The 25,052-nt window shown below is 38.6% G+C and overlaps 1 protein-coding gene across 2 annotated transcripts in view; it reads right to left on the bottom strand.

Annotated features, from left to right (window-relative positions):
* Window positions 1-9,348: 9,348 nt before the first annotated feature.
* Window positions 9,349-25,052, bottom strand: part of LOC136158247 (cytochrome P450 2C19-like) — a 33,540-nt gene continuing 17,836 nt past the window's right edge. For both annotated transcript variants that reach the window (XM_065920037.1, XM_065920038.1), the window contains 4 exons: window positions 17,394-17,535; window positions 12,890-13,077; window positions 10,251-10,392; window positions 9,349-9,530 (listed from right to left, as the gene is read on the bottom strand). In XM_065920037.1, the coding sequence (XP_065776109.1) occupies window positions 9,349-9,530; window positions 10,251-10,392; window positions 12,890-13,077; window positions 17,394-17,535 (654 nt within the window). The remainder of the gene's footprint in view (window positions 9,531-10,250; window positions 10,393-12,889; window positions 13,078-17,393; window positions 17,536-25,052) is intronic.

Genomic DNA, 25,052 nt, shown 5'->3' with positions numbered 1-25,052 from the left:
TTCCATGGTGTATATGTACCACAGCTTCCTTATCCATTCATCTGCTGATGGGCATCTGGGTTGCTTCCATGTCCTGGCTATTATAAACAGTGCTGTGATGAACATTGGGGTGCACGTGTCTCTTTCAGATCTGGATTCCTCAGTGTGTATGCCCAGAAGTGGGATTGCTGGGTCATATGGCAGTTCTATTTCCAGTTTTTTAAGAAATCTCCACACTGTTTTCCATAGTGGCTGTACTAGTTTGCATTCCCACCAACAGTGTAAGAGGGTTCCCTTTTCTCCACACCCTCTCCAGCATTTATTGCTTGTAGACTTTTGGATAGCAGCCATCCTGACTGGTGTGTAATGGTACCTCATTGTGGTTTTGAATTGCATTTCTCTGATGATGAGTGCTGTTGAGCATCTTTTCATGTGTTTGTTAGCCATCTGTATGTCTTCTTTGGAGAAATGTCTGTTTAGTTCTTTGGCCCATTTTTTGATTGGGTCGTTTATTTTTCTGGAATTGAGCTTCAGGAGTTGCTTGTATATTTTTGAGATTAATCCTTTGTCTGTTTCCTCATTTGTTATTATTTTCTCCCAATCTGAGGGCTGTCTTTTCACCTTACTTATAGTTTCCTTTGTTGTGCAGAAGCTTTTAATTTTCATTAGGTCCCATTTGTTTATTTTTGCTTTTATTTCCAATATTCTGGGAGGTGGGTCATAGAAGATCTTGCTGTGATTTATGTCGGAGAGTGTTTTGCCTATGTTCTCCTCTAGGAGTTTTATAGTTTCTGGTCTTACATTTAGATCTTTAATCCATTTTGAGTTTATTTTTGTGTGTGGTGTTAGGAAGTGTTCTAGTTTCATTCTTTTACAAGCGGTTGACCAGTTTTCCCAGCACCACTTGTTAAAGAGATTGTCTTTTTTCCATTGTATATCCTTGCCTCCTTTGTCAAAGATGAGGTGTCCATAGGTTTGTGGATTTATCTCTGGGCTTTCTATTCTGTTCCATTGATCTATATTTCTGTCTTTGTGCCAGTACCATACTGTCTTGATGACTGTGGCTTTGTAGTAGAGTCTGAAGTCAGGCAGGTTGATTCCTCCAGTTCCATTCTTCTTTCTCAAGATTACTTTGGCTATTCGAGGTTTTTTGTATTTCCATACAAATTGTGAAATTATTTGTTCTAGTTCTGTGAAAAATACCGTTGGTAGCTTGATAGGGATTGCATTGAATCTATAGATTGCTTTGGGTAGAATAGCCATTTTGACAATATTGATTCTTCCAATCCATGAACACGGTATGTTTCTCCATCTGTTTGTGTCCTCTTTGATTTCTTTCATCAGTGTTTTATAGTTTTCTATGTATAGGTCTTTTGTTTCTTTAGGTAGATATACTCCTAAGTATTTTATTCTTTTTGTTGCAATGGTGAGTGTTATTGTTTCCTTAATTTCTCTTTCTGTTTTTTCATTGTTAGTGTATAGGAATGCAAGGGATTTCTGTGTGTTAATTTTATATCCTGCAACTTTACTATATTCATTAATTAGCTCTAGTAATTTTCTGGAAGAGTGTTTAGGGTTTTCTATGTAGAGGATCATGTCATCTGCAAACAGCGACAGTTTCACTTCTTCTTTTCCTATCTGGATTCCTTTTATGTCTTTTTCTGCTCTGATTGCTGTGGCCAAAACTTCCAACACTATGTTGAATAGTAGTGGGCACCCTTGTCTTGTTCCTGATTTCAGAGGAAATGCTTTCAATTTTTCACCATTGAGGGTGATGCTTGCTGTGGGTTTGTCATATATAGCTTTTATTATGTTGAGGTATGTTCCTTTTATTCCTGCTTTCTGGAGAGTTTTAATCATAAATGAGTGTTGAATTTTGCCAAAGGCTTTCTCTGCATCTATTGAGATAATCATATGGTTTTTATCTTTCAATTTGTTAATGTGGTGTATTACGTTGATTGATTTGCGGATATTAAAGAATCCTTGCATTCCTGGGATAAAGCCCACTTGGTCATGGTGTATGATTTTTTTAATATGTTGTTGGATTCTGTTTGCTATAATTTTGTTAAGGATTTTTGCATCTATGTTCATCAGTGATATTGGCCTGTAGTTTTCTTTTTTTGTGGCATCTTTGTCTGGTTTTGGAATTAGGGTGATGGTGGCCTCATAGAATGAGTTTGGAAGTTTCCCTTCTTCTGCAATTTTCTGGAAGAGTTTGAGTAAGATAGGTGTTAGCTCTTCTCTAAATTTTTGGTAGAATTCAGCTGTGAAGCCATCTGGTCCTGGGCTTTTGTTTGCTGGAAGATTTCTGATTACAGTTTCGATTTCCTTGCTTGTGATGGCTCTGTTAAGATCTTCTATTTCTTCCTGGTTCAGTTTTGGAAAGTTATACTTTTCTAAGAATTTGTCCATTTCATCCAAGTTGTCCATTTTATTGGCATAGAGCTGCTGGTAGTAGTCTCTTATGATCCTTTGTATTTCAGTGTTGTCTGTTGTGATCTCACCCTTTTCATTTCTTATTTTGTTAATTTGGTTCTTCTCTCTTTGTTTCTTAATGAGTCTTGCTAATGGTTTGTCAATTTTGTTTATTTTTTCAAAAAACCAGCTTTTAGCTTTGTTGATTTTTGCTATGGTCTCTTTAGTTTCTTTTGCATTTATTTCTGCCCTAATTTTTAAGATTTCTTTCCTTCTGCTAACCCTGGGGTTCTTCATTTCTTCCTTCTCTAATTGCTTTAGGTGTAGAGTTAGGTTATTTATTCGGCTTTTTTCTTGTTTCTTGATGTGCGCCTGTAATGCTATGAACCTTCCCCTTAGCACTGGTTTTACAGTGTCCCATAGGTTTTGGGTTGTTGTGTTTTCATTTTCGTTTATTTCTATACATACTTTGATTTCTTTTTTGATTTCTTCTATGATTTGTTGGCTATTCAGAAGCGTGTTATTTAGCCTCCATATGTTGGAATTTTTAACAATTTTTTTCCTGTAATTGAGATCTAATCTTACTGCACTGTGGTCAGAAAAGATGACTGGAATGATTTCAATTTTTTTGAATTTTCCAAGACCAGATTTATGGCCCAGGATGTGATCTATTCTGGAGAAGGTTCCGTGTGCACTTGAGAAAAAGGTGAAGTTGATTGTTTTGGGGTGAAATGTCCTATAGATATCAATTAGGTCTAGCTGGTCCATTGTATCACTTAAGGTTTGTGTTTCCTTGTTGATTTTCTGTTTAGTTGATCTATCCATAGTTGTGAGTGGGGTATTAAAGTCTCCCACTATTATTGTGTTACTATTAATTTCCTCTTTCATACTCGTTAGTGTTTGCCGTACATATTGCGGTGCTCCTATGTTGGGTGCATATATATTTATAATTGTTATATCTTCTTCTTGGATTGATCCTTTGATCATTATGTAGTGTCCTTCCTTGTCTCTTTTCACATCCTTTATTTTAAAGTCTATTTTATCTGATATGAGCATTGCGACTCCTGCTTTCTTTTGGTCTCCGTTTGTGTGAAATATTTTTTTTCCAGCCCTTCACTTTCAATCTGTATGTGTCCCTTGTTTTGAGGTGGGTCTCTTGTAGACAGCATATATAGGGGTCTTGTTTTTGTATCCATTCAGCCAATCTTTGTCTTTTGGTTGGGGCATTCAACCCATTTACATTTAAGGTAATTGTTGATAGGTGTGGTCCCGTTGTCATTTACTTTGTTGTTTTGGGTTCACGTTTATACAACCTTTCTGCATTTCCTGTCTAGAGAAGATCCTTTAGCATTTGTTGAAGAGCTGGTTTGGTGGTGCTGAATTCTCTCAGCTTTTGCTTGTCTGTAAAGCTTTTGAATTCTCCTTCATATCTGAATGAGATCCTTGCTGGGTACAGTAATCTAGGTTGTAGGTTATTCTCTTTCATTACTTTCAGTATGTCCTGCCATTCCCTTCTGGCCTGGAGGGTTTCTATTGATAGATCAGCTGTTATCCTTATAGGAATCCCTTTGTGTGTTATTTGTTGTTTCTCCCTTGCTGCTTTTAGTATTTGTTCTTTGTGTTTGATCTTTGTTAATTTGATTAATATGTGTCTTGGGGTGTTTCGCCTTGGGTTTATCCTGTTTGGAACTCTCTGGGTTTCTTAGACTTGGGTGGCTATTTCCTTCCCCATTTTAGGGAAGTTTTCAGCTATTATCTCCTCGAGTATTTTCTCATGGCCTTTCTTTTTGTCTTCTTCTTCTGGGACTCCTATGATTCGAATGTTGGTGCGTTTCACATTGTCCCAGAGGTCCCTGAGGTTGTCCTCATTTCTTTTGATCCTTTTTTCTTTTTTCCTCTCTGCTTCATTTATTTCCACCATTTTATCTTCTACCTCACTTATCCTATCTTCTGTCTCCGTTATTCTACTCTTGGTTCCCTCCAGAGTGTTTTTGATCTCATTCATTGCATTATTCATTTTTAATTGACTCTTTTTTATTTCTTCTAGATCTTTATTAAACATTTCTTGCATCTTTTCAATCTTTGTCTCCAGGTTATTTATCTGTACCTCCATTTTGCTTTCAAGATTTTGGATCATTTTTATTATCATTATTTTGAATTCTTTTTCAGGTAGATTCCCTATCTCCTCCTCTTTTGTTTGACTTGGTGGGCTTTTTTCATGTTCCTTTACCTGTTGGGTATTTCTCTGCCTTTTCATCTTGTTTAGATTGCTGTGTCTGGAGTGGGCTTTCTGTATTCTGCAGGTCTGTGGTTCCTTTTTATTGTGGAGGTTTTACCCAGTGGGTGGGGTTAGACGATTGGCTTGTCAAGGTTTCCTGATTAGCGAAGCTTGCGTCAGTGTTCTGGTGTGCGGATCTTGATTTCTTCTCTTTGGATAGCAATGGAGTGCCCAGTAATGAGTTTTGAGATGGGTCTATGTGTTAGGTGTGACCTTGGGCAGTCTGTATGTTGACGTTCAGGGCAATGTTCCTGCGTTGCTCTAAAACTTATTGGCTCTTGGGTGGTGGTTGGTTTCGGTGCAGGTATGGAGGCTTTTGTACGGTCACTTATTACTTAAAGATCCATGTAGTCAGGAGTTTTCTGGTGTTCTCAGGTTTTGGGCTTAAGTCTCCTGCTTCTGGATTTCAGTTTTATTCTTCCTGTAGTCTCAGGACTTCTCCAACTATACAGCACTGATAATAAAACTTCTAGGTTAATGGTGGAAAGTTTCTCCCCCGTTAGGGAGACCCAGAGAGGTTCACCGAGTTACATGGAGAAGAGGAGAGGGAGGAGGGAGATAGAGATGGGCAGGAGGAGAAAGAGGGGGACTCAAGAGGAGAGAGACAGATCTACGAAGTTGTCTGATCCCAGAGTGTTCTCCGTAGCCCAGACACCCACAAAGATTCACAGAATTGGATTGGGAAGAGAAGGGGAAAGGAGGAAATAGAGGTGTTCTGAGGTAGAAAACAGAGTCAAGATTGGGAGAGAGTAACCAACACACTCCTGAATAAAAATGGGAGCTGAATATTGGATTCTTAAATGTTCACAATTTATATCATATACTGAAAAACAAAAATTAAAAATCTAGAGTATAGGTTAGACTCTTAAAAATACTATATTAAAAACAAAAACCCAAACACACAAAAGAAATTTTAGAAATATATATGAAGTTTGGTATAAAAATAGGGCTTCTCTTCTTCTTTTTTTTTTTTTCTCTTTCTTCTGCAAGGTTATAGTGTATTGAAAATGAAGATTAAGGCGTAGTAAAAGGAGTGCTAGAGGGCTTTAAAGTAAATCAGAGAAAAAGAAAAAGAGAAAATAGAAGAGAAGAAGAAAAAAGAAAAGAAAAAAAAAGAAGAAAAAGAAAAAAAGAAAAAAGAAAGAGAAAAAAAATTGTTTTGCCTAATTAAAAAAAATCGTAAAAATCTATGAAAATGAAAGTTAAGGAGTAATGGGGGAGTAATAGGGAATTTTTAAAGGAAAATAAAAGAGAACCAAGAAAAAAGAAAAAAAAAATTTTTTTTTCCTTACTTAAAAAAAAGAAAAAAAAAAAAAAGAAAGAAAGAAAAGAAAAAGAAAAAATATATCTAGGAATTTCTCTGGAGCTGTTGCGGTCAGTGTGGGTTTGGCTCAGCTTCAGATAGCTCCTCGTTCCAGCTTACACTTCTCGATATCTACAGGCCCTTCCGTTGTAGTCAGTCGGTGGTTTCTTCAGGGATTTTAATCTGTTGCACCGGTCCCTTCTGAAGCGGTTCCCTTTGTTTATTTGGGTTCTGTTGCCGGTCTCTTCCGCGCCTAATTTCCGCCCTGACACACGGGGCGGAGGTGGATTCTTATTCAGGTAGCTAGTTCCGTCGCGCTGCGGGGAGGGGCTGTGCGGGGAGGGGCTGTGCGGGGAGGGGCCGGCGCTCCAGGGAGAGGCTTGCGCTCTTTTCTCGGTCTGCGCTGCTCAGGCTCCGGGCTGCGCTGTCTGAAGCGTGCGCCAAGCTGTGCGCGGCTCCAGCCCTCGGGCGATTCACAAAAGCGCGGCACACAAAGCCGGGTCCGCGCTCCGTCCCCACGCCGCCCGAGCGGCCCAGGCAGCCAGGCGCCTGACGGGCGCTCTCTCCCCGGGTGCGGCGCGTCTTCTGCCCTGCGCGGTCCCAGTCTCAGTCCCCGCCGGCGCCAGTCGGCGCGCCCTCTGCCCTCCGCGTCCCCAGCCCCAGTTCCCGCCCGCGCTGGTCGGACGCCCGCGCCCTCCGTCTCGCCACGACCCTCCCGGCGGACTTCGGTTGCCCAGAATCTCGGTCCCTTTGTTCTGCGAACGGCCGGCAGTGTGTTCGGGCCGGTTAATTTTCTCTCTCTTTGCTCTCCCACAGTTCAAGTTGGCAACTCACAAAAGCTCCCTCTGATTGTCCTCTGGGCGCTCAGGCCCGGACCCTGCCCCAAGTAATGCCGCCCGCTCCTCTCCGTTCCGCCCCCACTTGCTGGTGGCGGATGCGGGCGTCTGGGGTACTTTTCTGCTGGGAGTTGCTTTTAGGCTCGTAATCTGTGGGTTTTATTTATTGTATCCCTCCCAGTCAGATTCAAACTCTTGAGATTCCAACACTTCCCCCAGGCCCGCCAGTGCGAGGGTTTCCCGGTGTCTGGGAACGTCCTCTATTAAGTCCCTTCCCCGGGACGGATCTCCGTCCTTAGCTCTTTTGTCTCGCTTTTTATCTTTTATATTTTGTCCTACCTCCTTTCGAAGACAATGGGCTGCTTTTCTGGGCGCCTGATGACCTCAGCTAGCGATCAGAAGTTGTTTTGTGAAGTTTGCTCTGCGTTCAGTTATTTTTTTTGAAGAATTTCTAGGAGAGAAAGTGGTCTCTCCGTCCTACTCCTCCGCCATCTTGGCTCCTCCCCTCTATTGTATTCTTAATTAACACATAGGTTATTATTAGTATATAGAGAAGCAACTGATTTTTTGCATGTTGATTACCTTATGTTCTGCAAATTTACTGAATTATTTCATTTATTAGTTCTTACATGATTTTATTATGGAATCTTTAAGAATTTTCTTCATACGGTCATATCATCTGTGAACAGATATAATATTAGCTCTTCCTTCTGATTTGAATGCCTTTTCCTTCTTTTTCTAATTTCTCTAACTACAATTTCTAATACGCGTATCAGTGGTGAGAGTGGATTTCCTTCCTTGCGCCAGAGCTTAGAGAAAGAGCTTTCAACTTTTTGAAATCTATGATTCTAAGTACTGGTTTTCATATGGGCTTATTATTCCTAGTTTGTTGAGTTTTTTGTAGTGAATGCTTGTTGAATGCTGTCAAATGCTTTTACTACATCTGTTGAGAAAATCATATGATGTTCATTCTTTGTGGTGGTAATGTTGCATATCACATTGAATTTTGTATGTTGAAGCAGTCCTGCGTGACAGGGATAAATCCTGAATAACTATGATGTATAGTCCTTCTAATTTGCTGTTGAATTTGTGAGACTGTGTCTTTGTTTTTCTTTCTGGCTTTGATGTAGCTGAATTCACATTCACTAAGGGTACAGAAATCTTTCCACTAGTTTCCAAATTGCTATTTTACAAAGAGAACTTATTAATGTTGTTTTGAATCAATATGCCCACAGGGGAAAGTGTAGTTTAGCACTTCCTATAATGCCATGTTACTGATATTATTCCTTGTGTACATTTTGTCAGACTGAGTACTTAAGAAATAGACCCATTTCAATTAAATCATCAAATTGGTGGACATAGAGTCATTCAGAATACTCTTTCATTATCCTTTTAATGTCCATGGCATCAAAGAGATGACTCCCCATTTCAAGGATAAGTTGTGTAATTTCTGTCTTATAGCTTTTTTGAGGGTTCAGTTCAGTTCAGTTCAGTCACTCAGTCGGGCCCACCTCTTTGCGATCCCATGGACTGCAGCACGCCAGGCTTCCCTGTCCATCACCAACTCCCAGAACCTACTCAAACTCATGTCCAACGCATTTTTGAGGGTAGCCTAGCTATAGATTTATCAATTCTGTTCAAATTTTCAAAGAACTAGCATTGGTTTCATTGATTCTATTCAGTTATTTCCTTTATACAATCTTATTGATTTCTATTCTGATTTTCAATTGTAGTTTTTCTGACTTACTTTGACTTTGAGCTTCCCTTGTGGCATGGCAGTAAAGAATCTGCCTGCCAATGCAGGATACCCGGATTCAATCCCTGGGTGGGGAAGAACCCTTGGAGAAGGAAATGGCAACCCACTTCAGTATTCGTGGCTGAGATATTATATCCCATGGAGAAAGAGGCACATGGGCCACAGCCCATGGAGTTGCAAAGAGTCGGACATTACTGGGCAACTAAACAACAATTAACAGTGATCTCCATAATCCCTACAGGATTAAGATGCTCCTGAAAACAATTTCTTTCACTTTCAAGTCCAAACCTCAAGTAACTCATGGTAACATGCACCTAAGCGAGTTTTTCTACTCTCATTCCCTCTGTCCTTCTCTGTGCATATGAGGACCATGTGACACCTTTGCCTTTTTTTCTTTCCTCCCTTATCTGCAATATGCACAAAAGAAGGAAAGCTTGGTGCTGGCTTACCAAGTTATGTGTTTTATTAGGAACAGGCAAAGCAGAAATAGCTCTGTGTTGTACAGAGAGTAATAATCTTGTTTTATTTTGATGGAGTATGTAGTCCTGTGCATGTGGAACTACTCAACATCAGATAATTATGTGCATTATCTGGAAGCCAATACAGATGTTACAGAGTATGAAGAAGAGCAGATACACTTCTGCAGTGAAATTGTACAATGAATGAAGAGAGGTCAGAGCAGGCACTCTCAGGAAAGATGAGGGGAAGCAGGTGAACAATGCTGCAGATGAGAGGGAGTTGAAGACAACATGAGTGAAGAAGCCAGATGATCGAACATTCCTCACACAGGAATGAAACAGAGCCGGTAAAAAGGTGGCACAGAAGCTAATCCATTGACAACTGGGGTGATGTCGAGGTCCTTTGGGTCAACCACAGATTTCAAGGTAAATTTTTGTAAAATTGTGGTTAGAAATAAAAACAGCTCCACGCGGGCCAGGCCCTCTCCCAAACAAACACGTTTTCCTGAAAATAACAAACACAGAGAGTAAATGTTCCTTGCATTCTGTCTTTCTGACAGTCAGAAAGAGATTATGTAGTAGCCATTTGATGAATGCTTGAATGGATGGATGGAAAGCAGGATGACTAGGGAGACTGATGGACAAAGGGTGGACACATATGCTATCCATCTGACATCTTCCCATAGCAAATATTACTCTTTCAACAAATATTTACTGACTATTCCAAACACTTCATTAAATTATTCACATATTATAACCACAATTTTATATTTTCAAGCTTTTATCTATATTTTTCTTGAAAGTCATATATCGTGGCTGTATTTTCTGATCTTAACCTAGTAGTCCCACATGTTTCTTTTCATTCTTCACAGGCTCACTTCTCTGTTCTAAGTATACCTCCTTTTCATCAACCTCCAACACACCTTGAGATTTTATAACACATGGTTCTTTTTGGCTAAGATATGGTTCTCTTACATTTTCAATTTCCAGCTCAAGTTTTACTTCTAAATTTGAAATAACTGGGTCACCTCTCCAAAGCTCCAGTAATCTAGCCCAATAATGATGATGTCTCATGGGGAGGGAAAGTGCGTGGACATTGGGATTGCTGTTCCTCAACATGGACAAAGCGTTTCTACCAGCCCCATAGGATTACTATATAACTCCCAACTGATCTTTAGAAGGTATATTGTCCTCTAAAGGTTTGAGGGAAAAAAAAAATTATTACCTGTAGAGAAAGCCATGAAATAGTCACTCTTTCTAAAGTTGCCACTCTCATCCAGGAAGTGGCCAGGATCAAATACCTCAGGGTTGGGGAATTCTTTGTCATCACGTAGCACAGAAGTCAGTGATGTTAATATATCCGTGCCCTGGAAAGAACAGATGAAGATAAAATAAACTATGGAGAAGTCAGGAAGCTAGAAGGAATGCTACAAATCGTTATTCCATTCTAAGGACCAATAAAGAGGAAACTTCAGTCCAAAGAAGAGCAGTGGTATTTTGAGGCAGACAGAACAAGTAATTAACAAGGATAAGTTTAAGACTAGTGGTAGTGATGCTGCTGATGTGAACTTCAACAGCATCTGAAAACTTCGGTATCTGGGTCCTAAGGTGTCAGATCTCATGAATCCAATCTGCTAATCCCCATATTTGGATACAAGTGTCTGTTCCCATGAGGTGCTTTATTTTATCATTTCAATTCTCACTCATCTCGTATTTGGATTATGGTTTAAAATGGAAGTCTCTATTGAACTAGAAATTTTTTTATAAATGAATATATGATCTTCTGTGATAATAGAATAAGTTTGGTAACAAATATTATTGTTTACCATTGCCATGCAGACAGTCTGTCTTTATTTGAAAACATATGGTAGAACTTCCCTGGTATCTCAGTGGTAAAGAATCCACTTGCCAATGCAGGAGACACAAGTTCAATCCCTGGTCCAGAAAGATCCCACATGCTGTGGAGCGGATAAGTCAAGGCACCAAACTACTGAACCTGTGCTCTAGAACTTGGGAACCACAACTATTGAGCCAAATCACCACAACTAGTGAAGCCTTTGTACCCTAGAGCACATGCTCCACAACAAGAGAAGTCATACAAAATGGGAAGCCCATGCACTGCAATGAAGATTAACCCCCACTCGCCACAACTAGAGAAAAGCCCGCATGTAGCAACAAAGACCGAGCACAGACAAAAATAAATGAATAAATAAATAAAATTATTTAAGAAAACAAAAATACAGTAGACATCATCACCCATTAATCCTAGATTTGAAACACAGGAAGAATGATAAAACTAGAAAAATCATTTCATACCAGTTCAGGTTAGTATCATCAATTTAAACATGTTTTGCTAGCAAAGCTAAAACTGTTGGGTAAATGATTAAGAAACACTATACTCTCAAAGCCCTAATGTATCATGCAATAGATTTTGGTGTATTAAATGTAAAAAATGCTTCTGCTCTGGAGCAATCTGGCAAACACCACTTTGTCATGTGAACAGCACTGCATAATGAATAATAATGGAATAAGTGACAGTATGGACCTTCACCTCATTTATGAAGGAAAACAGAAAAACTAGAAAGGTTATTCTAAGAAAATTGGGATATTTTAAGTATATCCGGTGCATTAGATCATATCATTGTTTCAGTGATAAGCCATGCTATTATTCCTCTGTGTACAATAATCACTGTTATTGAGGTATGCATACCGAGTAAGGACATTTTGATGGATAGCTGAATATGGATACACAAGTGGTTGTTAATGGAAAATTTTTTCACATATTGCAATATAGTGAAATCATTCGGGCTTATCAATGATTTAACCTGAATTCTGCATTAACTAAAACAACCTGGTGTGGTCTACCAAATATATATTGTCTGTGCTCCTGCTCAGTCATGTCCAACTCCTTTAGTCCCCTTGGACTGTGGCCTGTCAGGCTCCTCTCGCCATGGGATTTTCCAGGCAAGAATATTGGAGTGGGTTGCCGTTTCCTTCTCCAGGGGAACTTTCTGACCCAGGGATTAAACTGGTGTCTCCTGCATCTCCTGTACTGGTAAGAGGATTATTTTACCACTAGGCCACCAGGCAAACTTCCTTAATTTGATTTTAAAAAAAGTCCAACAAAATATAGATAAAACATCATTCCCAATAGTGAGGTGTTAACTTCAACTCTCCTTCAAATCAGAAATAAAAAAAGGATGATACAAAGATATTAATCCAGACAGGCAGGATAATGTATACAGAAATTGCAATTAACTAGAGAGAAATTTTCAGAAATGATTTTAAATTTAGCAAGTTTGCCATATACAAGTTCATAAAAATGATAAAAGCAATTATATTTTGATATTACATGCAAAAAATGGATAAAGCATTTAAAAAAAATTCTAACTACAATAACCACCTTGGCAAAATTATCCCAAAAATATTCAAGCCAATTCCTGGAATAAATTATTGAAAAACATTACAGAAAGCCCTTTCAAACAGGGAGACTGTATCATATTCATATCATGATATTCAATCTTTCTAAATTGATCTAAAATGTCACCATTCTAAAAAAAAATCCCTGCAGAGTATTTTGGTAAATGGACAAATTGATACTAACATTCAGTTGGAAATGTGGACAGCTATGGTTAGATAAACAATATAAAAGAAACAAAAAATGTGGAAGTCTTATACTGCTACCTGTCAAAATCTGTTACAAACCTTTACAGATTAAACTGGAAACAACACACAACCCATCAAACCACCACACACAAGACTATTTTTACTTCTCTCACCTTGTGTTCATCGAAGATTGTGCCCATACTGTATAAATGGGAACTTCAAGACCAATGAGGTCAGTATAAGAGAAACCAATCCTACCTTGGGGATGAGGTAGTTTCTGAAGTTAATGTCCTGGGTCACTGCATGAGGTATACCAGTGGGGACCAGGTTAACATATCTCTGGATCTCATGGATCACAGCGTCCATGTAGGGCATGTGGCTCCTGTCCTGCATGCAGGGGCTCCGGTGTCTGCCAATGACACGGTCAATCTCTTCCTGGACCTTAACTGATAAGAGATAAGTAAGAAGGATGGAGAAAGAGGAAAATGCACACCATATTCCATACCAATTCAGGGATACATGAGGCATTTATGAAGGTGTCCCAACAGCATATGAACTTCCCGGGTGGTTCAGATGGTAAAGAATCTGCCTACAAGGTAGGAGACCTGGGTTCTATCCCCGGTTTGGGAAGATGCCCTGGAGCTGGAAATGGCTACTCACTCTAGTATTCCTGCCTGGAAAATCCTATGGACAGAGGAGCATGGTGGGCTACAGCCCATGGGGTCGCAAAGGGACACAACTGAACAATTAACACTTTCTTTCACTTTCAACATTATTATACACATAAACTACAAGACCAGAAAGGAACCTAAACATAGAGAGGTAATGGTCATAGTACAGACACTTGCAAGTCTCTTACAAGCTTGGCTTAAGATACATCTATACATATCTCTATATTAGCATGCATGATAAAACAAAGAGAAATGATGAAATGTTTCAAATATAAACAGAATTTAAAGTCAAGAAATCACATTGGCAGATGAATGGATAAGAAAGTTGTGGTACATATCCACACTGGAATATTACTCAGCTATTAAAAAGAACACATTTGAATCAGTTCTAATGAGGTGGATGAAACTGGAGCCTATTATACAGAGCGAAGTAAGTCAGAAAGAAAAACACCAGTACAGTATATTAACGCATATATATGCAATTTAGAAAGATGGCTAATGACAACCCTATATGCAAGACAGCAAAAGAGATACAGATATAAAGAACAGACTTTTGGACTCTGTGGGAGAAGGTGAGGGTGGGATGATTTGAGAGAATAGAATTGAAATATGTATATTGCCATATGTGAAACAGATCACCAGTCCAAGTTCGATGCATGAAACAGGGAACTCAAAGCCGGTGCAATGGGACAACCTAGAGGGATGGGATGGGGAGGGAAGTGGCAGGGGTTTGGGGATGGGAGATACATGTACACCCGTGGCTGATTCATGTCAATGTATGGCAAAAACCACCACAATATTGTAAAGTAATAAGCCTTCAATTAAATAAATTAATTAAAAAATATTGTCCTTCAAAAAACAAGCAAGAATAAAATATTAATTTTATATCAAAATAATACAGGTTAAAATTTAACTTATATGTGTTTTATTGTATTTGTGTATTTTGCATGAACAATTTACGATGGTATTCACTTTATCCTCCTATTGTCAAATGCCACAGTTTGAGCATTTTAGCAATTTCTTCTGAAATTCATGTCCTATTTTAAAATAATGACTCTTTGTTTCTATTTTTAACTTGCAAATTTTAAAAAATAATCTTATGTCCTGGCATGGGAGTTGAGAATTTACATCTCCATCCACCACTTATACAAAATCACACACACACACACACACATACACACACACACACACACACATACAAAAATCCCCTTAGTCCATTTCCCCAATATATTTACACCACAATATTTGGTTGTTAGAATATTCACTCTAATATCATTCTGATTAAATAAACATTGCTTCCTGGTAAGAAAATTATGATTATGTTCCTTTTTGGTACTTTCTTGGACCTAAGCATATTATTTTAGTTCAATTCAAACAACTCTGTATCTTGACTTAGGATTGAGACTCATATTTGATTTAGGATTATTTCCTAACACTGAGGCAGATGCATCAAACTCCTAATAATAATTTACTTATTATTCAGAAGTTACAGATATTCCATCACCTCTCTTTTGTTCTTGGTGTCTCTCCTCATACCTGCTTTACCCACCTAATCCATTTAGATGTGGATATTTTCCAAGTTTACTTTCTAGCAATAGCCCTGACACTTTCACTCTCCTTCATGAGCTTTTCAAATCCCTAGAGCCCATGACTTCCTTGACATGACTTCAGGCATCTGGATGAGATAGGGGAAACTATGGATAAAAACTGTGACAAACATACAAGACTGAAAACACCCTTTAAAAATTAATACCCAGTTTGATATTTACTCTTGAATTCTGATGCTGTTGTGAACTCTAATTTTTTATCTATGATCTGCTACATCTCTCTGAAAGGTTTTGTGATTTTCTCTTTCATCCTGGTGTTCTGAAATTTTGTGACCTTGTGTCTTGGGAAGGATGTTTTTATTTCATTCACTCTGTGAGACATGTTAAGATAATTTTCTGTCTAGATGGCAAAACTTGGAAGTCTTTTCTCCAGAGTGCTCACTCTGGAGTTTTTCTCTGGCAGCTGAATTTCAGGAAGCAGGATGGAGAAAGGAACCAAGAATCTCTGAATTCAAGAAGTGGATTCTTCCCTAATCTTTCCTCTATGTTGTGGCCTCACTCTTTCCCCCTGTCTCTGTCAAGCATCCTGAGTGTAGGACCTTTAGATTCCATTTCTCTAGACAGTAAACCTCTCTCATCCTATTGGAGAATGAAAGTTACCTGATAAAAGGAGTTATCAAAGACTCCTGGCTGGGAGAGCTACTTTTATCAGCCTTTGTCTCCTCTATCCTTTTTGAAACTAGGTACTTCCCAATTCAGAACCTTTAAGACTTTAAGAACATAAATGACTTCTCATTTGATGATACCACTCTCATGGTTGAAAGTGAAGAGGAGTTGAAGAACCTCTTGATGAGGGTGAAAGAGGAGAGTGATAAAGTTGGCTTAAAACTCAACATTCAAAAAAACTAAGATCATGGAATCCAGTCCCATCACTTCAGGGCAAATAAAAGAGGAAAAAATGAAAATAGTGACAGATTTTATTTTCTTAGGCTCCAAAATCACTGCAGATGGTGACTGCAGCCACGAAATTAAAAGACGCTTGCTCCTTGGAAGGAAAACTATGACAAACCAGGCCAGAGTAATAGGAAGCAGAGACATCATGTTGCTGACAAAATTCTATATAGTCAAAGGTATGGCCTTTCCAGTAGTTGTCTATGGATGTGAGAGTTGGACCATAAAGAAGGCTGAACACTGAAGAATTGATGGCTTTGAATTGTGGTGCTGGAGAAGACTCTTGAGAGCCCTTTGGACTACAAGGAGATCAAGCAAGTTAACCTTAAAAGAAATCAACCCTGAATATTCAAAGGAAGGACTGATGCTGAAGCTGAAGCTTCAATACTCTGGCTACCTGATGCAAAGAGCCAACTCTTTGGAAAAGACCCTGATGCTGGGAAAGATTGAGGGTAAAAGGAGAAAGGAGCAGCAGAAGATGAGATGGGTAGATAGCATCACCGACTCAATGGACATGAATTTGAGCAAACTCTGGGAGATACTAAAGGACGGGGTAGCCTGACGTGCTGCAGTCTATGGGGTTGCAAAGAGCTGGACACAACTCAGTGACTGAACAACAACTTCATCCTCTCTACTGACTTCATTGTCACCCCTCAATATGCTCTCTGTATTTCAGAAATCTGTTGAATATTTCTTGACTGCTACTTGACTTCCTCTTCTCCAACTTTAAAAGGCTAATTCTTATATGTTATAATCATTTCAGGGCTATTCTGACACTAATCAAGGTAATGTATGTTTCTAAACAGTGACGCATAGCCATAATCCTTTAAAAATTAATTTCTAACGAAAAGTTCTTGTGAAAGATAAAATTCTTGACTCCTTAAAATGCATTTTTTGGCAATAACCACTCTTCTGAAAAGAAACTTATGGACCAATAAAATTCCTTTACATAAATATCTTAAGCCAATTTATTGTCAATCTAACTTTTTAGAGAACTTCCTAGACTGTGGAAATTTTATCAGGCAACTTCACTAAATTTCTACGATTTCCAATTATGCTTCAGTAAGGAGCATTTCCATTCTCCCAACACTGGCTTTTTTTTTTTTTTTTTTTTTCTTTTGTTTTGATTTTTGGCCACCCTCTACAGCACATGGGACCTTAGCTCTCCAAACTGGGATTGAACCACGGCCCCGTGAACTGCAGGTGGATTTGTAAACACTAGACCACCAAGTAGTCCTCAGACACTGTTGATTGGAACATCTCATTTTCAGAATGAAGGGCCATCACAGTTACATTTCCATGATAAAACCAATATGCAGCCCCAGGTCAATTCATGCTGGCCATGCCTGCTACACATAACCTCCCATGAAATTCAGATGCTACAGTGTTGATGTTCTTACCATTCACAGTCTTTACTCCTCTTAGTCATCTCATATTATGTAAAGATGTCACATTGCTATCCCTTCATTAAATGTGAGAAAAATGAAGCTGCTCAGAGACTTAAATAGTTTTCTGAGAGAAACAAGGTAGAGTACATTCAAGCATCTTTCTCTCATCTCTTCTGCAGTCACCGTGCCCACCATGTTATCATACCTGTGACCTCAGGGTGTTTCAGTAGGAGGAGGAGCCCATATCTCAGCGTGGTGCTCGTTGTCTCTGTTCCAGCTGCAAACAAATCCAATATAGTGTTTTCCAAGTTTTCATCTGTATACACCAGTTCTTGACCGGGCTTTTCCTAGGAATAATTTAATTAAAAAGTTACAAAGTATACAAAAAAGGAAGAAGCATGGACCACTAGCAGCTAAAAAACCAAATCATTGACACAAATCATTCCTGAAGAAGTCCAGGCATGGACTTACTAAATAAAAACTTTTAGATAAATGCGTTAAATATGCTTAAACAACCGATGAAAATCATCAAGAATGAAAGAAAATCTGAAAAGTATATGAACAAGTACAGAATAATGAGAAAGTTTCTATAAAAATAAACCAAACAGAGTCTTGGAGCTAAAAAAAATGCAATCTCTGAAGATTTAAAATTTTACCAGAAAGTTTGAATAATAGACTACAGGAAACTCAAGAAAGAAACAACAAGCCTGAAGAAAGAATAAAAATTTGCAGTGTGATTATCAGAAAGAAAAAAGAATAAAGAAAAATAAACAGATCTTAAGGGACCCATGGAACTCAATCAATTGTAGTAACATCCACTTTATAGAGTCCCAGAAGAGAGATCAGGAAGGAATAAGTATTTAAAATAAGAATGACTGAAAATTTCCAAAATTTTGCGAAGTACCTGAATCTAGAAATCCAAAAAGTTAAGCTCCAAGAAGAATAAAACCAAACAGGCTCACAGTAAGGCATATTGAAATAAAACTGTCAAAAGCCAAAGCAAAGGAGAGAATGTTCAAAGCATCAAGAGAATAGTAACTTGTCATATACAAAGGATCATCCATATGATAACATTTCAGTTTTTCCACAAAAACTGTAGAGGCCAAAAATCAGTGGAAAGATATATTTAAAATCTTGATGGTAATTATGTCCACCAAGACTTTTGTATGTGGCAAAACTACCCCTCCATAAAAATAGGAGCTATAAGACACCCCCAAAATAAAGGATAAGGAGTTCCTGGTTAACAAAATCAAAGATAGAAGATAATTCAAAGCCAGATTGATAAAGTTCCTTGTTAAAAATAAGTATGTAGGCAAATAGAAAAGCAAAAACGACTATTGTTGTTGTTGCTCAGTCACCAAGTCGCATCTAACTCTTTGGCACCTCAAGGACTGCAGCATGCCAGGCTTCCCTCTCTGTCACCATCTCCTGGAGTTTGCACAAGTTCATGTTCACTGAATCGGTGATACCATTCATCGTCTGAGATGATTCATCCTCCAATCATCTCATCCTCTGTCATCCTTTTCTCCTTCTGCCCTCAGTATTTCCCAGCATTGGGGTCTTTTCCAATGAGTCATCTGTGTGTATCATGTGGCCAAAGTACTGGAATTTCAGGTTCAACATCAGTCCTTCCAATCAACATTCAGGGTTGATTTCCTTTAAGATTGACTGATTTGATCTCCTTGCCATCCAAGGAACTCTCAAGAGCCTTCTCCAGCATCACAGTTCTGTATAGTTCAGTTCAGCTGCTCAATCGTGTCCGACTCTTTGCAACCCCATGAATCACAGCAGGCCAGGCCTCCCTGTCCATCACAAACTCCCGGAGTTTACTCAAACTCATGTTCATTGAGTCGGTGATGCCATCCGGCCATCTCATCCTCTGTCGTCCCCTTCTCCTCCTGCCCCCAATCCCTCCCAGCATCAAGGTCTTTTCCAATGAGTCAACTCTTCACATGAGGTGGCCAAAGTATTGGAGTTTCAGCTTTAGCATCAGTCCTTCCAATGAGCACCCAAGACTGATTGATTTTAGAATAGACTAGATGTTTCTGCTTTCTACTATGATTATACAGTAGAAGTGAGAAATAGATTTAAGGGACTAGATCTGATAGAGTGCCTGATGAACTATGGATGGAGATTCGTGAGATTGTACAGGAGACAGGGATCAAGACCATCCCCATGGAAAAGAAATGCAAAAAAGCAAAATGGCTGTTTGAGGAGGCCTTACAAATAGCTGTGAAAAGAAGAGAAGTGAAAAGCAAAGGAGAAAAGGAAAGATATTCCTTTTTGAATACAGAGTTCCAAAGAATAGCAAGGAGAGATAAGAAAGCCTTCCTCAGTGATCAATGCAAAGAAATAGAGACAAGCAATAGGATGGGAAAGACTAGAGATCTCTTCAAGAAAATTAGAGATACCAAGGGAACATTTCATGCAAAGATGGGCTCAATAAAGGACAGAAATTGTATGGACCTAACAGAAGCAGAAGATATTAAGAAGAGGTGGCAAGAACACACAGACTATACAAAAAAGATCTTCATGACCCAATCAACTCAATGATACAACTTATCTTCTCTGACCACAGTAAAAAGAGGCTAAACATTAATAGAAGAAAGAAAGAAAGTGAAGTCGTGTCTGACTGTTTGTGACCCAATGGCCCGCCAAATTCCTCTGCCCATGGGATTCTCCAGGCAAGAATAATGGAGTGGGTTGCATTTCTTTCTCCATGGGAATCTTCCTGACCCAGAGATCGAACCCAGGTCTCCTGCATTGCAGGCAGACTCTTTGTGGTCTGAGCCACCTGAGAATCCCCTAAACATCAATAGCAGAATGAAAAATTAAAAATTCACAAATATATAAATGTAGAAAAATAAATCTGATAGTTCTACATGTAAAGACCTTGGGAGCTTCAACTCCATTCCTAAAAACAATTAAAAAGCTGAGCAGACCAAAAAATAAACTTTTCAAAGACTCTTAAGAGTGTTGAGCACAAAGGGAACACCAATGCTCCCTAGACTGGAGAGGTTGACAGGGGAATACAGGGAGTCAGACTTACCAAAAGGAGCTTCAATGAGTGAAAAGAGCCATTGGAACAAGTATCAGGGAAGGAAAAATCTGAATTGTAATAAAGAAATCCTCAAGGTTTAGCATGAACAACTTTGAGAGACAGGGTGACCCCATCTTCCAGGGGCCATCAAATTTTTTTCAGATTTATCTCTAGGAGCTTTAGCAAATTCTCAAAGTACAGCTGGAGAAAAAACAAACAAACAAACAAACAAAAAACCTTTATGCTTCCAGCAGGGGAAGGGCAAAAGGAGTGTTTTAAAAATATAGCAGAGCACTCGATTCTTCTTAAAAAACCTTGCCCTCAACAGAAACTAGCTAATCAATAGCCTCACCTGCTGGGGTATTATCAGAGCCTAACTGACTGAAGGAAAGGGAAATAATCCAGTCAGCTCTAGCATTCCATGTGAGGGAAGAAAAATATTCACCTCTAGTCTACTAAACCTATGCTTTCCCACTTAAGGAAGGAGAAAAACACGTGTGAAGCTCACAGTCCAGAAGCAAAGGTTTGTTTAATGTATGAGACGGATTCATAGGACTATAGAATGTTTCCCCTCCTCCCACATGTCACCATCACATTACTAAATGACTATTTGTAACAGTTCCTTTCACCAAGCACAGCATGTTCACCATTCAATAAGAAATTACAAGGCATACCAAAAGGCAAAAACCAGAATTTGACAGAGTAAGCATCAAAACCAGACAAGACAGGGATGTGGAATTATCAGACTAGGACATAAAATTATATTCCTCTGCTCATGGATTTCAAGGATAAAGTAGAAACCATGCAAGATCAGATTGGAAATGTAAGGAGAGACATAGAAATCCTAAAAAAGAATCAAAAAGAAATGTTAGAGATCAACACACTGTAACAGAAATAAAGAATGCCTTTGATGGGCTTCTCGGTACACGGGACAGAGCTGAAGAAAGAATCTCTATCTTGAGGAAATCTCAATAGAAACTGCCAATGCAAAGAGACCAAAGACTTTTAAAAAAGAGAAAAAAAGCATATCCAAGGACTATGAGACAAGTTCAAAATGTGTAACATATTCATGATTGGAGATGGAGAAAAAAGAGAAAAAGGAACAGAAGAAATATTTGAAACAATAATGAACAATAATGACTGAGAATTTCCCCCAAATTAATATCACATACTAAACCACCAATTAAGCAAATGTAAGGAACATAAACAAAATATATCAAAAAAGCAAAACATAATCAAAAAGCTCCTGCACCTAGGCATATATTTTCATATTACCAAAATAAATAAGTAAATATTTTAAAATTCTGAAAAAAGAGGAAAAGAGCATCTTACTTATTAAAGAACAATAAGAAGAATCATTCTAACTTCTCCTTACATATCTCAGAAGCAAAAGGACAGTGGAGTGAAATATTTAAAGCATCAAGAGAAAGAAATCACCAACCAAGACTGTGAACCCTGCAAAATGATACTTCATTAGGGAAAGAGAAATGAAGACTTTCTTAGGGGGAAAAAAGCCTGAAAATCAAAAATTGAGAGAATTTGTTGCCAATAGAACCACCTTGCAAGAACTGTTAAAGGAATTTTTCAGAGAGAAGGAAAATCACATAGGTGAGAAACACATCTATATAAATGAAGAGCTACAAAGAAAAAGCGAAGGTTTAAAAAGGTATTTTCTTTGGTCTTAATTGATCTCAAAGCTAAAAGTTTGTTCAAAATAATAACAATGAATTTAATTGGGTAATGCTTATGAATATGTCATACAAATATATATGCTTATATAAAAGTGGGAAGAATGATAGCCTGATACAAGGAATGGAAGGGAAGAATCAGAATTATTTTGCTACTACCTGTGAAATGGTGCTGAAACAACTAGGTAAGCTCAAGGAAAGGAGTGAAGATAAGTCAGCCTCACTTCATACACAAAATGTAACTCAGAATAGATGAAAACTTTAATGTAAGAGCTAAACATATAACACTCTTAGAAGAAACAGTGGTAAATCTTCACAGACACAAATTTGGCAACAGATCCTTAGATGTGACACCAAGTTACAAATATATGTGTATATATTTGTCTTATATATGTATTTGTCTGATACATATGCTGGACTTCATCAAGTAAAAAATGTTGTGTATCAAAGTAAAAATATTTGTGTATCAAAAGATATAATCGAAGATCTGAAATGACAACTATAAATCGAGAGAAAAAACTGGCGTTTTATATATATGTAAGGGCATAATGCACAAAATATCAAATTTTACAGCTCAATGACAAAGACAAGCAACACAATTTTAAAATGGCAAAGAACTTGAATAATATTTTTCCAAAGGAGATATAAAAATGGGTAAGAACCCACAGTTCAGTTCAGTTCAGTCGCTCAGTCGTGCCCGAGCCTTTGCGACCCCACGAGCTGCAGCACGCCAGGCCTCCCTGTCCATCACAAACTCCTGGAATACATCCAAACTCAAGTCCATTGAGTCGGTGATGCCATCTAACCATCTCATCCTCTGTCATTCCCTTCTCCTCCTGCCACCAATCTTTCCCAACATCAGGGTCTTTTCAAATGAGTCAGCTCTTTTTATCAGGTGGCCAAAGTATTGGAGTTTCAGCTTCAACATCAGTCCTTCCAATGAACACCCAAGATTGATCTCCATTAGGATGCACTGGTTGGATCTTCTTGCAGCCCAAGGGACTCGCAAGAGTCTTGTCCAACACAACAGTTCAAAAGCATCAATTCTTCTGCACTCAGCTTTCTTTATAGTCCAACTCTCATATCCATACATGACTATTGGAAAACCCATAGCCTTGACTAGATAGACCTCTGTGGACAAAGTAATATGCTTTTTAATATGCTGTCTAGGTTGGTCATAACTTTCCTTCCAAGGAGTAAGCGTCTTTTAATTTCATCACTGCAATCACCATGTGCAGTGATTTTGGAGCCCCCCAAAATAAAGTCAGCCACTGTTTCCCCATCTATTTGCCATGAAGTGATAGGACCAGATGCTATGATCTTAGTTTTCTGAATGTTGAGCTTTAAGCCAACTTTTTCACTCTCCTCTTTCACTTTCATCAAGAAGCTCTTTAGTTCTTCACTTTCTGCCATAAGGATGGTGTCATCTGAATACATGAGGTTATTGATATTTCTCCCAGCAATCTTGATTCCAGGTTGTGATTCCTCCAGCCCAGCATTTCTCATGATGTACTCTGCATATAAGTTAAATAAGCAGGGTGACAACATACAGCTTTGACATACTCCTTTCCTGATTTGGAACCAGTCTGGTGTTCCATGTTCAGTTCTAACTGTTGCTTCCTGACCTGCATACAGATTTCTCAAGAGGCAGGTCAGGTGATCTGGTATTTCCATTTCTTTCAGAATTTTCTACAGCTTATTATGATCCACACAGTCAAAAGCTTTAGCATATTTGATAAAGCAGAAATAGAAGTTTTTCTGGAACTCTCTTGCTTTTTTTGATGATCAGCAAATGCTGGCAATTTAATATCTGGTTCCTCTGCCTTTTTTAAAACCAGCTTGAACAGCTGGGAGTTCACGGTTCACGTATTGCTGACGCCTGGCTTGGAGAATTTTGAGCATTACTTTACTAGAATATGAGATGAGTTCAATTGTGCCATAGTTTGAACATTCTTTGGCATTGCCTTTCCTTGGGATTGGAGTGAAAACTGACCATTTCCAGTACTGTGGTCATTGCTGAGTTTTTCAAATTTGCTAACACATTGAGTGCAGCACTTTCACAGTATCATCTTTTAGGATATGAAATAGCTCAACTGGAATTCCATCACCAGTGGCTAGTTTTGGATCCAAAAACAAGACCAGGAGCCGACTGTGGCTCAGATCGTGAACCCCTTATTGCCAAATCCAGACTTAAATTGAAGAAAGTGTAGAAAACCACTGGACCATTCAGGTATGACCTAAATCAAATCCCTTATGATTATATGGTGGAAGTGAGAAATAGATTTAAGGGACTAGATCTGATAGAGTGCCTGATGAACTATCGATGGAGGTTCATGACATTGTATAGGAGACAGGGATCAAGACTATCCCCAATTAAAAGAAAAGCAAAAAAAACCAAATGGCTGTCTGAGGAGGCCTTACAAATAGAGGTGAAAGGAAGAGAAGTGAAAAGCAAAGGATAAAAAGAAAGAAATACCCATTTGAATACAGAGTTCCAAAGAATAGCAAGGAGATATAAGAAAGCCTTCCTCAGCTATCAATGCAAAGAAATAGAGGAAAACAATAGAATGGGAAAGGCTAGTGTTCTCCTCAAGAAAATGAGAGATACCAAGGGAACATTTCATGCAAGGGCTCAATAAAGGACAGAAATGGTATGGACCTAACAGAAGCAGAAGATATTAAGAAGAGGTCGCAAGAATACATAGAAGAACTAAACAAAAAAGATCTTCACGATCTATATAACAACTCATAAACATCCAACAAAAATATGTTCAGCATCATCATTCATTCAGTTCAGTTCAGTTCAGTCGCTCAGTCGTGTCTGACTCTTTGTACCTCAAGAATCGCAGCACGCCAGGACTCCCTGTCCATCACCAACTCCTGGAGTCTACCCAAACCCATGCATCAGCATCAGTCCTTCCAATGATTATTCAGGGTTGATTTTCTTTAGGATTGATTGGTTTGCTATCCTTACAATCTAAGGGACTCTCAAGTTCTCGAGCACCACAATTTGAAAGCATCAATTCTTTGGCACTCAACCTTTTTTATGGTCCAAATCTCACATCCATACATGACTACTGGAAAAACCATAGCTTTAACTATATGGACCTATGCTGGGAAAGAGATGTCTCTGATT

Source organism: Muntiacus reevesi, chromosome 2 (assembly GCF_963930625.1).
Source record: "Muntiacus reevesi chromosome 2, mMunRee1.1, whole genome shotgun sequence".
In the NCBI taxonomy this organism is placed as follows: domain Eukaryota; kingdom Metazoa; phylum Chordata; class Mammalia; order Artiodactyla; family Cervidae; genus Muntiacus; species Muntiacus reevesi.
This window is presented reverse-complemented; position numbering and strand designations above follow the sequence as displayed.